Genomic DNA, 12,907 nt, shown 5'->3' on the forward strand with positions numbered 1-12,907 from the left:
GGATTCGCAATCCATTCTCTGCAACCAGCACAGCGCACCTTCCTGTTTCTGAGCGAGAGAGTCTCATTGAAATCTCTACGAGTGGCGCTTTGAGAATTGACTTCGCACAAAAATGACTGACAGACTTCTGGATAGCTTTGCATGCAGAGTATTGTGCCTTAGCCGATCGCGCTTTGAAAACATTACTGCCCTTCTCCACAACGTATCTTTGTGAGAGTGGGTTTTCAGCACTTGCCCACATAAAGAACAAATATCGACACAGACTCTGCATAGAGAATGATTTGAGACTCAGACTTTCTCCGATACAACCAAACATCACAGAGTTATGCAAGTCATTTCAAGCACATCCATGTCATTAAGCAGTGAGTCATTTATTCATATATGAGTCATGTATCATTTATTGTTTGATAAAAGAAAATTACATGTATTTTGAATGCAAATAAAAAAACGTTTGAGACCACAATTGTGACTGTAAGAAAGGGGGTACGCAGAATGATGTTAAATCCCTGGGGGGGTACGCCATTGTAAAAAGTTTGGGAACCACTGCTCTACAACATTAGGAAAATTAGACCTTTCCCGAGCATGCTACACAAGTCCTAGTCCAGGCTCTTGTCTTGTCCAGACTGGACTAATGCAATGCGCTACTGGCTGGACTTCCAACTTGCACAACCAAACCTCTACAGATGATCCAGAATGCAGCGGCAAGAGTGGTCTTCAATGAACCGAAGAGAGCGCACGTCACTCCTCTCTTCACTAAGTTACATTGGCTCCCTATAGTCGCTCGCAACACATTCAAAGCTCTGCTCTTGGCCTACAAGACCACCACTGGTTCAGCACCCCCATAACTTCACTCGCTAATACAGTACTCACCAGATCCCTACGCTCTGCAAACGAACGACGTCTTGTAGTGCCATCCCAAAAAGGGAAAAAATCACTCTTCTCTGGATCGGTTCCACATCTGTGTAATCATCTGCCCGCTGCTACAAGATCAGCAGATTCGGTAGCCATCTTTAAGAATCGGCTGAAAACACATCTCTTCAGTCAACACCTGACCCATTAGTGTTGACTTCTATATCTTTTCTACTCTTTCTATCCCCCCAAAAATAACAAACAATAGTGTCTGTATGTTGTGTGCATGTTCACATTTTTTGTTTTATAAATCCTGTAATGTGTTTGTAAAGTTCCACACATATTGTACAGAATGTTCAGATATCAAAATCTGTTCTCTAAACAGACACTCATGGACACTGATTCATTGTGGTGTTAGTATCTCTTCAACATGAATAAATAAAATATCTGTGATGTGTGCATTTATAAATGATCTTCTGTTAATGAATATTGTTTAATGTGTGTGTGTGTGTGTGCGTAGGTCTGATTCTGTTGTTCTATGTGGTCTTCTACACGTTTCTGGCTGGCATGTTCTGTCTCACCATGTATGTGATGCTGCTAACACTGGACGACTATAAGCCCACCTGGCAGGACCGTCTGGCTACACCAGGTACACAAAAACACACACGCACGCACACACACACATGCACACGCATGCACAAACACATGCACACACACACACACGCACGCACGCACACAAACACACGCAGACACGCACACACACACACACACACACACATGCACACGCATGCACAAACACATGCACACACACGCACGCATGCACACAAACACACGCACACACACACACACACACATGCACGCACACACATACAAATATACACACACGCATGAACACGCACACATGCACGCACACAAACACACACACACACACACACACAAAGGCACACAAACACACACGCTTATAAACAAACATGCACACATGCACGCACGCACACACACACAAACATGCACACACACGCACACACGCATGCAAACAATCACACATGCACACAAACACATTTACGCACACTCACACACATACAATTTCAAGCTTTGAAACGTGTGTGTGTGTGTGTGTGCGTGTGTTTGTGTGTTTATAGGAATGATGATCAGGCCCAAAGGAGAAGCTCTAGAAATCATTTATAATGTGGGAGAAACAGAGAGTTGGGACTCATTCGTTGAGGCTCTGGACAACTTCCTCACGCGTGAGTAGACTGACACATTTAACTAAGATTCATGTTGTCACAGAGATTAATAAAGTGTGTCTATCTATCTGAAGTAGATCAAAAACAATCACGAGTTATAAAAATCCAATGTGTACGTTACTGTAATAATATATGAAATAATATACAGTTGTTTGCATTATAATCATTTCTGGAGGTGAATGTGTTTCAAGTGTTTTAGCAGGGCTTTGTTTATGTTAAATAAATATAGATTTCTTTCAGACTGATGTTCTAAGTGTTTGTGTTTTGTTGTGTAGCATATAATAACTCAAAGCAGGTGGATAATAATGACGCCTGCGTCCCTGACAAGTACTTCATTCAGGAGGACAGCGGCGAGGTTCGCAACAACCCCAAACGCTCGTGTCAGTTTAACCGCACCATGCTGGAGGATTGTTCCGGACTCAGCGACCGCACGTACGGTTACCGTGACGGCAGTCCCTGTGTGCTCATCAAACTCAACCGGGTAACTGGCCAATCACAGCACACCTGATTATATCATGAAGATCAATGCCGCCCAAATCTTTCGATGTGTTAATATAGATGACAAAAGCGACCACATTGTTTGACACATAGCAGCTGTTTTACAGTAAATAATCAACAACACAAACTCTACCTGTACACCAGACCAGTAGAACCCAACACGTCACCAGTACAGACCCACAGACACCATTACACTTCCCATTAGAACCAGTACAATCCAGAAGAATTCTCAGAGGATAATGCTCAGGAGTTCTCAATTCAGTCTCGACTTAGTCTCAGATGTTTCTCTCGGGAGAAATAAAAAGAGAATCAAATGAGAGTGTAATTGCTGAAACACGTGAAGAGTCTGGAGGTGTAAATGAATGTAGATTGTTGAGGTCAATTTGATGAGAAATGTTTGAGTTGATATCGAGATCTTCAATAATATTGACTTTTGATTGCGGACGAGACGAATCTGAGCTCAGTTTGAGACATTAATGACAGAGACATTTCTGACTCTTTTTCTCAGGAGAAGCACCTGAGACGCGGATGAGACTCAAGCAAACATTTCCATTTGCCCTCCATTGAATCTCAGAGAGAAATAAATGAGATCTGATTTGCAGTCAAACCATTTCCTCTCTTTCAGGTGATTGGAATGCTGCCCGAGAAGGAGGGACAGTCTCCGTATGTCACCTGTGGAGCAAAGGTAAGGGAAAGTCATCTTCATTCTTCATTAAGATCTCATTGAGTCCTGTCAGCGTCTCCTCCATCTCACACTTGTTTTTCTCATTCTTCCATTCTCAGAAATATAAAGAGAGCGATGCGTGGGTAAGACAAATAAAGGTGTAGACTAGTTTGTAGTACACTTAGAGGCCATTAAGCCGTGACCTTTAGCATACTGCACACCCTGACCTCAGTAAACTACACGCGTACAGTCCACACCCTGATTTAGGGCATAGCGGACACTATTCTTAGTGCACTACACATTCTGTGTCTGCAGAAATCTTAGACTTTCTGTGGTTGATAGAAGCGTGTGGTCTTCCTGAAATGAACCCTTGACCCCTGACCCGTGACCCTGTTTCTATTTGCAGAAGGAGGACAGTGACAGCATCGGTGAAATTGCATACTTCCCTCCCAATGGAACCTTCAACCTCATGTACTATCCATACTACGGCAAGAAAGCACAAGTAAGACGCACACACACACAAGCCTGTACACACAGAGAATGTGAGCGATTATAAATGTGTGTGTGTGTGTGTGTGTGTGTGTGTGTGTGTGTGTGTGTGTGTGTGTAGGTGAATTATTCTCAGCCTCTGGTGGCGGTGAAGTTTCTGAACATCTCCAGGAACACAGACGTCAACGTGGAGTGTAAAATCAACTCCAACACCATCACTCAATTAAGCGAGCGGGACAAGTTTGCTGGACGCGTCTCCTTCAAGCTACGCATCAACATGTAGAACAACCATCATGTCCACAACTCACACACGCGCGCGCACACACACGCACACACACACACACACACACACATGAGAGGAGATCTGTGGAGGTGTCCGTCATATCAAAGTGTTCCGTGTTCTGCCGTCCCAATTTTCCTGTCTACTCAATGACTTCTGTCTGTGTGTGTGTGTGTGTGTCTGTGTGTGTGTGTGCGCGTGCGTACGTATGTGTGTGCGTGTTTGTTTAACTGTGTGTTTTGTCATCATATCTCGCTGAAACCATTCCAAGGTGAAATCTAAAAGAGCAAAAGGACAAACACCTTCTCTTTGTGAAAAACAATGAAATCAGAAGAGATGTGTGTCCAGAACATGTCTGGCTCACATTTCACCCCAACAAACAACAGATTTCAATTTTCATAAAGAATTTGAGGCCTGTTACAGGAATAACTTTTTGCATTGTGACAACAGCATCTCTCTCAAATTCTTACACAAAAGATGAAAAGTATTTCTACATTATGGTAGTATTTGTTGTACAGTCTTTAATTATTTATTATTATTTATAACTTATTTATGCTGATTATGCAGATATAGAGACGTAAAAAAAGAGAGCAAAAGGAAATATCACAAATCTGAAAGGCGTCACTTGCGCAAGCTTCATGGGAAATATCATTTCTTTCTGTTGTTTTGGGGTTGAAATGTTTTCCTGATATTCATTCATATAGTGTGTAACGATGCTTTGTTTGGAATATTATATATAACACATTATAAAGACATGGGCAAAAGACATTCAAACCTGTGACTGAAGTCTACCTGAATGAATGAAAACATGATCAGATACTAACCACAGATTCTATGATCAATAAATGGAGCCATAGAAACAATATCAACACAAACAAAACGCATTAACCTGAGAATCCACATCATCTTATTTATTCATTTATTTATTTAATTAATTTATTGTGGTTTTAATTTGTTTTTATATGAACAACGTTTATGAAAGACATTTTTGTACGCGCGCGCATACGCGCGCACACACACACACTTAACTGAAATGATTGGCTGCTGTTCTGCACATGCTCAGATTGCACTCGACCCGTCGGCCAATGAGCTTCAAGCTGTACCATATCACGTTGGCATTCATTTCATAATTATTTTGCCAAACGAGTGAAAATTGATTCGCTTGATTTCACTGGAAAAGCTTTAACATGCGTCTAAATGTGTACACAGCAATACCTTCAGTCCACGAGCGTATGTTAATACTTGTAAATAACGATGAATATAGGCTAATCAATGACGAGAAAAAAAGACAATTTGCCAAGCCAATACTTACTCACACAGAGGAACCAACGAAAGTGTTTCGTTTTTTTTTACTTTCTCTTCGTTTAGAGCAGAAGAGCACACATCACGGGTTAACACAGCTCACATACGACATGAACGTTAGCCACATGTCTCGCGCTCTCTTTCTCTCCCTCAATTCAATTCTCTCTCTCTCCAAACTTGAGTTTGTTTCTTAGCCTTCTGTAGCTTTTTCATATCATGTGATTTGACATCTGGATGTTTTGGATGGATGTAACCTGTCACCCGTCAGGTTAGCGTAGAGTCGTGCGTAGCGAGACGGTTATTAGCGTAGTGCTTATTAGCCAATAACTAGCCTGCTATCTACGATGTGCGGGCGCGTGTCTGTCTGTGTGTTCCTCACAATCCCTCCATAGTGAATGTGTCGTGTTTCCGTCTTATTTACTGCCGCGGTGTTGTGCGTCGGAAACGTTGGAGGGTGTGTGTTAGAAAACCCTTACGAAAACATGGTTTTACTACAGCTAAAACAACAACAAAAAACATGGTTACTGTAGTAAAACAATCGTTATCACAAAATAACCATGGTTTTGAAAACCATGTTTTTTGTAAAAACCATAGTAAACGATGGTTACTGTAGTAAAACCATGGTTTTGCCCTAAGTAATCAATGCACCAAAAGACCATGGTTACTACACTTGTACCACAAAAAAACATGGTTAATTTTCGTAAGGGAAGTGTGTGAAAAAAGAGCCGACCACGGCCACATTTTCAATTAATGTCACGAGTCCGTCCGTCACACGTCGACGCAGAGTTTACGGCCTGATGTTGGAATGACTTCGATGTTTACACAGAGCAGTGACTAATAACTCCATTAGCCGCGTGCTAAACCGACGCTGCCCTCCGTATGTTTACTCTTCGTGTTCTGCCTGAACGGAATATAGATTTTATATGTTTTTAAGATACGGTGAATCTAATTATCGCGCATTCGTTTCCACGTCAGCGATACACGCGTTTCCTTCACGCACTTTTTACTCGACACCCGTTTTTTTGTCCGATTTGGACCTGCGCATCACCATAGAAACCCAACGTGTGATGTAATACGGCACGCTGTAACATTACGACGTCATCAGCGATTCTCTTTCTTATGGTGACACTTTACGGTTCTGTAAGAGACGGCAACATTGGTTAGCTCATCTGTCATACACTGTAATATCGCCTCATAATTCATCTGCTAACGTTACTGTATGTCGATATTCAGAGCCCCTTATGATGAATGTAAAGTGTCACCTGAGTTACTATAGTACAGCTTCTGCTTTAATAATAATATCATTGACCCGTACAGGACATACTGTACTCTTATGAACATTAACCACGCTTTTATTACAGTACAAGTGTGCTTTACCACAAATACCACGGTTAAACATGATTACGGTAGCAAAAGCACGGTTGATTTTCATAAAGGTACACACGCACACACACTGTTCAGCTTTTGTCTTCGTCTGTGTTTCCTCCAAACCGATAACCCGCCGCTTGGATTCACGCCGGATGAATTTAATAGCTCATGAATTTAATCTCTGATTTCTCTCATCTGTTCATCATAGTGACACAGTGTATTTTTTCTTTCTTTCTGTAAAAACACTGCTCAGAAACTAGATGTATCTCAATAAATATCCTGAATATACTGTTATATATTGCCTGACATGAAAATTGTGAAACTTATATCGGAAAAACGAATTATTATCATTATAAATGAAAAACAGTAAATAAAGACATTTTGTGTTTAACAAACATTTGTGTCTGTGCTCTATGAAACATCACATATGATGAGCTGTTCATGAAAACTGGATCTGGAATCTGTCTGTCTGTGTCTGTTTGTGTGTTCATGTTTGTATATCCCGGTGGGGACCTAAACCTGAATACACACCAACACATGGGGACTCGTGTCACCGTGGGGACCAAAAAAGCTAATAAATTGTACAGAACAATATTTTTTACAAATTTAAAAATGCAAAAAGTGTTCTATGATCTTTAGGATTAGGGATAGGGGATAGAATATACAGTTTGTACAGTATAAAAACATTACGCTATGGACTGTCCCCACGGGGATAGTCAACCAAAGCGTGTGTGTGTGTGTGTGTGGCTCATGCTCAGGAAATAGATATCAGTCAGTTTGTAGAGTAAAAAAACGAGTCACACCACCAGTTAAAAGTTTACTCAATATTTTATTTCACAGTTGTAATGGTTTTATATTTAATATGAATAATAAATAATGTGTCCAACCTTTGACCGGTCAACCTTTGAGGTTTACAGTGCTTACAGTGCAGATGTGAAGGAGAGACAGATTCATATATCTACACACACACACACACACACATGAAAACACATTGAAATGTGTGAACACGCATATCAGGATCTATTACCAAATTGTCATTTGGTAATAGATGTACAGATACTTTACGGATGATGTTTTATACATTAGGACAACCACAACACAACACCCTGACAACCATCCTGCACTGTCTCCAGAAGATCGTGTGCGTTACGGCAGCTCCAGCATGTTTCTGATGTTCAGTTCTCTCTCCGTCCGCCGGTGAATTTCTCGGATGGCTGTGACGATGATGTTTATCACAGGCTCCGCCTCTTCCTGTCTGCGCACACACACGAGCTGCAGGAAGACGGTGCGCTCCGGCATGGCGCGGAACACCAGTTCGGCGGCTCTCTGCAGAAGCCACGGGTGATGCGGCGCTAACACCTGCAGGTACGCTTCACGACACAGCTCGCCCATGCTCCGCCCCTCGGGCTCCGCCCCCAGCTTCTCCAGCAGCAGCTGTAACCATAGCAACGAGCGATGGAGACGCAGCAGGGTCCGGCTCCCGGAGGCCGTCTGACTGTCGAAGGAGACCACACCCCTCTGCAGCTCCGCCTCCAGCATGGAGCGCACCGAGTGATAGGCGGGGTGAGGCCCTGCACTCTGAGGATTGTGGGTAGGCTGATGTGGGACGCTTCTGTGTTTAGCAGCTTCTTCCTGCGAGAGGTGTCGGAGGAGGATGATCTTCTCTTCAACCTTATGAGTGAAGAAACCCACCAGCGGACCTAAAGACTCCATAAACCTGCACGATGCAACACAACATCGGTGTAGTCAACGCACTCACTGCTCTTTGGGAACACACTTGTAAACTAAATCAGGTGACAGTTTCCGCTGAGGACTGAAGATCAATAATATAGAGTTTCTTGTTTATAATGTAGTTGAGAAAGCAGAGTCCGATGTGTTTTATGGGGTGAATTCAAAGGGAATCGTACTTGATCAGCTCCTCCCAGCAGAGCAGGTACGGTTCCAACAGAACGTCAGAGGCGGGGCCAAGGGCGGAGTTTAGACGGTGGAGGAGGCGGGACACTTGAAACTTCTGTCCAGCACACTCTCTGATGACATCGCCTCCTGGTGCAGGTGTCACATCATGAACGATCTGGAGAGGAGAAAAGCGTCATAGACTGTAAAAAAGTTGGACAACGTGATGCCGTTTCCTTCCATTGTAATGAATTGAGCGTAAAATATCCGACAATGGGCGTTGACATGTTACGCAAAACGTCAGTTTGGAGTCTGGGCATGCGCAGAAAGAATCGTCAGTGGTGCCAGAGTCTGCGCAGTAGTGAGGCCGAAGTGCAGCGTGGTTCAAGGTCCCGCCCATATTCCCTGATGACTCAATTGTACACGAAGAAATCATGTTAGCGCACCCCTTTTTCTATCACATCTTATAACTTACGAAAACCAAACGAACACATGGACATACATCAACGTGATAAACACTGACTAAAGTAACAGAAAACATCTTTGGAAAAAATGATTTGAAGTGTAATTGGATTTTATAGTTTGGCTCCTGTTCCATTTGTTTACATGGAGAGGCCGGAATTTATGACATGTACTGCAGCCAGCCACCAGGGGGCGATCAAAGAGCCCGCAGCGTGAGGCACCCCTGCGTCAGATCATGTGTCTGTCACCGGATCAACACCCTGGCAACCACAAAGCACAAACTTTTCCACAGCAGTGTGTGTGTGTGTGTGCGTGTGTGTGTGTGTTGTGAGTCACCTCTCTGGTTGCTGCATACACACTCAGACACGGCCGCCATGACTGATCACAGCTCAGAAACACTTCTTGAGCTGCACAGACGATCAAACACACACACAGATGTGTCACTCAAGCACCAGTGTGTGTGTGTGTGTGTGTGTGTGTGTGTGTACTTGTACATCTATATTTGTGAGGACCGGTTTGAGTTGTAGACCAGCGGTGTGAGGACAAGGAGAGTAAAGTGAGGACATTTTGGCCGGTCCTCACTTCCAGAGACCCCTTTAAAGGGCTGTTTGAGGGTGAAGACTTGGGTTTAGGGTTTAGGTTATAATCGGGTTTAGGGTCAGGGTTAGGGTCAGGCATGTAGTTCTGATGGTTAGGGTGACGGGCTACAGATTGCATTGCGTCAATGTATGTCCTCATAAAGATAGCTGCGCAAACATGTGTGTGTGTGTTCATGTTTGTATATCCCGGTGGGGACCTAAACCTGAATACACACCAACACATGGGGACTCGTGTCACCGTGGGGACCAAAATTGAGGTCCTCATGGGCACAAAAGCTTATAAATTGTACAGAACAATATTTTTTACAAATCTAAAAATGCAAAAAGTGTTCTATGATCTTTAGGTTTAGGGATAGGGTTAGGGATAGGGGATAGAATATACAGTTTGTACAGTATAAAAACATTACGCCTATGGACTGTCCCCACGGGGATAGTAAACCAGACAGTGTGTGTGTGTGTGTGTGTGTGTGTGTGTGTGTGCGTGTACTTACGCAGCCACAGTGAGCTCACAAACAGAAGTAAACACAAAACCACTGAGATCACGACACACTGCCGCTTGCGAGGTCTCATTCTTGTCACATTAACGTCTCGTCTCCTCACACGCTTTGCCTTCTCTCTCTCTCTCTCTCTCTCTCTCTCTGTAGAGTCAAATTGAGATCAGCGTGAACTTTGAACTGTTGTAGGTGTTTATCAGTGAATGAGATCGTGTAAGGAACAGACTGTGTCTCATTCACAACTCAACTGAGATTCAATTCTGACTGAATTCTCATTTGAATTGAACTGTTACCCATCACATCAGTTATCTATACTACCTATAGGGATTTATATTGAATTCACACATAGATTAGAAAGTGATCATTCAAAGTGGACATTTTAACGATACTGTATGTACAACAAAATAAACGACATATTTAATAATTGAATTTGGTTTAAACAGACACTTACTAAGAAAAAAATCTAATGAGGCTCAATATATGTCCAATTCGTATAATCATTAAGATTAATATCGTTTTTTATTTCACACAAGTTTAGGTGCTTTGATTTTTATTTTATAATACACAACGGTTCATCATTACATACACTACAGAGTTTATGTTTACACACGCATGCACGCACACACACACACACACTGATGTACAGTATCATTATCTAGAATACAGAATAATAATATTAACATCAATTCATTCAGATGGGTGGTTTATCACTGACTGACAGCTCAAACTGCCAATGACAGGCCAGTGTTCTGTAGTGGGTGGAGTTTCACTGAGAGATTTTCTATTTAGTCGCAGCCTCTTGATTCTAAAACACAAATGCAAAATGATAAACAAATTATTTTATTAAAAGGCTAAATATCATATTACATTCATTATATTAATATTAATGATTTAAATAGTTACGTCAATTATATTAAATTGTCTTTTTATTTATTTTTAAAACTTTTTATGTCATTAATTAATGTATTATCAGATTGTTTGGTGGATATGATTTGATTTACAATCATCATGATGGGATGTTCTTTATCCCCGCTGTCTTAATGTGTTTCTGTTTCATTGTAGGATTTTTGGACAAATTAGCGCAAAACTCTAACAGGTGAAAAATCTTTTTATCAAAAATAATTCAAGGCGTGCCTGTGTGTGTGTGTGTGTGTGTGTGCGTGCGTGTGTGTGTGTGTGCGTGCGTGCGTGCGTGTGTGTGTGTGCGTGTGCGTGTGTGTGCGTGTCACCTGTCGTCCTCGTCCACAGAAGACCGTCGTAAGTCCCGTGGACACAGGAACTTGTTTTAGGACGTGAGGCTGCTGTAGTTGTTTTATTAACTCTGGACTGCTCAAACCCACTGCGCATACACACACGCACGCACGCACACACACACGCACGCAAACACACACGCACGCACGCACGCACGCACACACGCACGCACACACGCACACACACACACACACACACACACACACACACACACACAAATGATTAAAATACAAATTAAAATGTTAAAAGTGTTGTGTAAATCATATAAGGGCACACAGACTGATGGTGTCCTGCTGCGCAAAGTTATTTTATTTTTATTCTATTTATTTAAATATCTTAATGTTTACAGCCTGATCAAATATTGAATGATAGAAATTGCAGCTGACATTGTTTTATGTCACAATGTTGTCAAGCGCACTGCATTTTGGGATACAGTATTCCTCACAATATCAAGCATGAATACTGTAGAAATATAAAGAGATTAAAATGTGTGCGTGTTAGATTCTCTCACTTGGGCGATCAGAAGACACGGGTGAAGGGGGCGTGGCTTTGGATGGAGTTGTGGGTGGAGTTACACCATCAGTCTATTCAAGAAAATGAAAGGCTTGTTCGACTTGATGCGGTGTTCTGCCAATTTATGCATCCCTATCAAATTTTGCTACCTCCATACAAAACAGGACTAACCCCTCCCCCAACCCAACCCTTACACCTAAATAACCCCTCCCCCAACCCAATCACAACACGAGGGTAGCACAAATTTATGGGTAGCATAAATTGGCAGAACAGCGGCGCCGCAAGACCCGACAGGCGGATGACACCAAGCACCGCGAGAGCGTTTCGAAACCAAACTTTTCATGGTTTTTCGAATCGCTCTCGCGGTACTTTGATGTCATCCGCCGCATCAAGTCGAACAAGCCTAAAGAGTCAAATGAAGTGACTGGAGTTATATCGCAGTCGGTTTGTTTTATTAAACATGTGACATACCTTTCTGTCCTCCATCTCTACTCGATCATACGGCTCGACGACAGATTAATGCTGAGATCTGAAACACAGAAATGATGGACAGATGACGTCGACATCAGTCGCGTATGCCATCAGGTACCTTCCCTTAATAACAAACAAGACTTACATGATCCCGTACACAACTGTCTGGAGCTTTAATGTCTGTCTTCATCAAACCGATGTGAGAAACTACCGTCAACCACCTGAAGTCTCGATTATGAAGTCAAATGAATCATTTACTGCCGTTATGGCTCTAAAGTCCATCGAACAAAACAAGTCAATACGCCACACTTCTGAGAAATCCTGTCCTGACACGGGCAGAACGTCCCTGATATTACCAAACTATTCCAAAACACACACACACAGACACACAGATGTAATCTGCGCTTGCTTCACACATCCCGTGAAGATCCCGTAAAGGCACGTGACGTAATATTCTGCGATGTAATGTTGTTATGTGCATTTTTTTGTCGTGAAAATTGCTCTGATCACGGTGAAGGATATTTCCTTGA

The 12,907-nt window shown here is 42.4% G+C and overlaps 2 protein-coding genes across 5 annotated transcripts in view; one reads left to right on the plus strand and one right to left on the minus strand.

The window, feature by feature from the left end:
• atp1b2a (ATPase Na+/K+ transporting subunit beta 2a) overlaps positions 1-7,089 on the plus strand; it is a 17,236-nt gene extending 10,147 nt beyond the window's left edge. The window contains exons 2-7 of the mRNA XM_057319501.1: positions 1,370-1,498; positions 1,989-2,093; positions 2,369-2,574; positions 3,217-3,276; positions 3,662-3,757; positions 3,866-7,089. Coding sequence (XP_057175484.1) covers positions 1,370-1,498; positions 1,989-2,093; positions 2,369-2,574; positions 3,217-3,276; positions 3,662-3,757; positions 3,866-4,027 — 758 coding nt within the window. The 3' untranslated portion in view covers positions 4,028-7,089. The remainder of the gene's footprint in view (positions 1-1,369; positions 1,499-1,988; positions 2,094-2,368; positions 2,575-3,216; positions 3,277-3,661; positions 3,758-3,865) is intronic.
• Positions 7,090-7,491: 402 nt separating this feature from the next.
• On the minus strand, positions 7,492-12,795 carry gltpd2a (glycolipid transfer protein domain containing 2a). 4 transcript variants are annotated; one of them, XM_057320142.1, is made up of 8 exons: positions 12,523-12,795; positions 12,378-12,435; positions 11,905-11,977; positions 11,372-11,481; positions 10,140-10,284; positions 9,386-9,456; positions 8,602-8,765; positions 7,492-8,411 (listed from the first exon to the last, which is right to left on the minus strand). In XM_057320142.1, exons 2-8 carry the CDS (start codon positions 12,390-12,392, stop codon positions 7,841-7,843), a joined length of 1,149 nt encoding a protein of 382 aa, XP_057176125.1. In that variant the 5' UTR covers positions 12,393-12,435; positions 12,523-12,795; the 3' UTR covers positions 7,492-7,840. The 4 variants fall into 4 exon arrangements, with proteins under 4 accessions (XP_057176125.1, XP_057176126.1, XP_057176128.1 ...); XM_057320143.1 differs by lacking the exon at positions 11,905-11,977 and adding an exon at positions 10,862-10,947 and having other exon boundaries at positions 7,493-8,411; positions 10,140-10,286; XM_057320145.1 differs by lacking the exon at positions 11,905-11,977 and having other exon boundaries at positions 7,493-8,411; positions 10,140-10,282.
• Between the last annotated feature and the right edge of the window lie 112 nt (positions 12,796-12,907).

Source organism: Triplophysa rosa, linkage group LG21 (genome assembly GCF_024868665.1).
Source record: "Triplophysa rosa linkage group LG21, Trosa_1v2, whole genome shotgun sequence".
In the NCBI taxonomy this organism is placed as follows: domain Eukaryota; kingdom Metazoa; phylum Chordata; class Actinopteri; order Cypriniformes; family Nemacheilidae; genus Triplophysa; species Triplophysa rosa.

Bases quoted from the DNA above. Each gene is read 5' to 3' on its own strand.
- gltpd2a (XM_057320142.1), bottom strand. The intron at 10,285-11,371 runs GTGACACGCACA...GACTCTACAGAG, and splicing joins TCTGTGGACGAGGACGACAG to AGAGAGAGAGAGAGAGAGAG. The intron at 9,457-10,139 runs GTAAGTACACGC...TCGTCTGTGCAG, and splicing joins TGTGAGCTCACTGTGGCTGC to CTCAAGAAGTGTTTCTGAGC.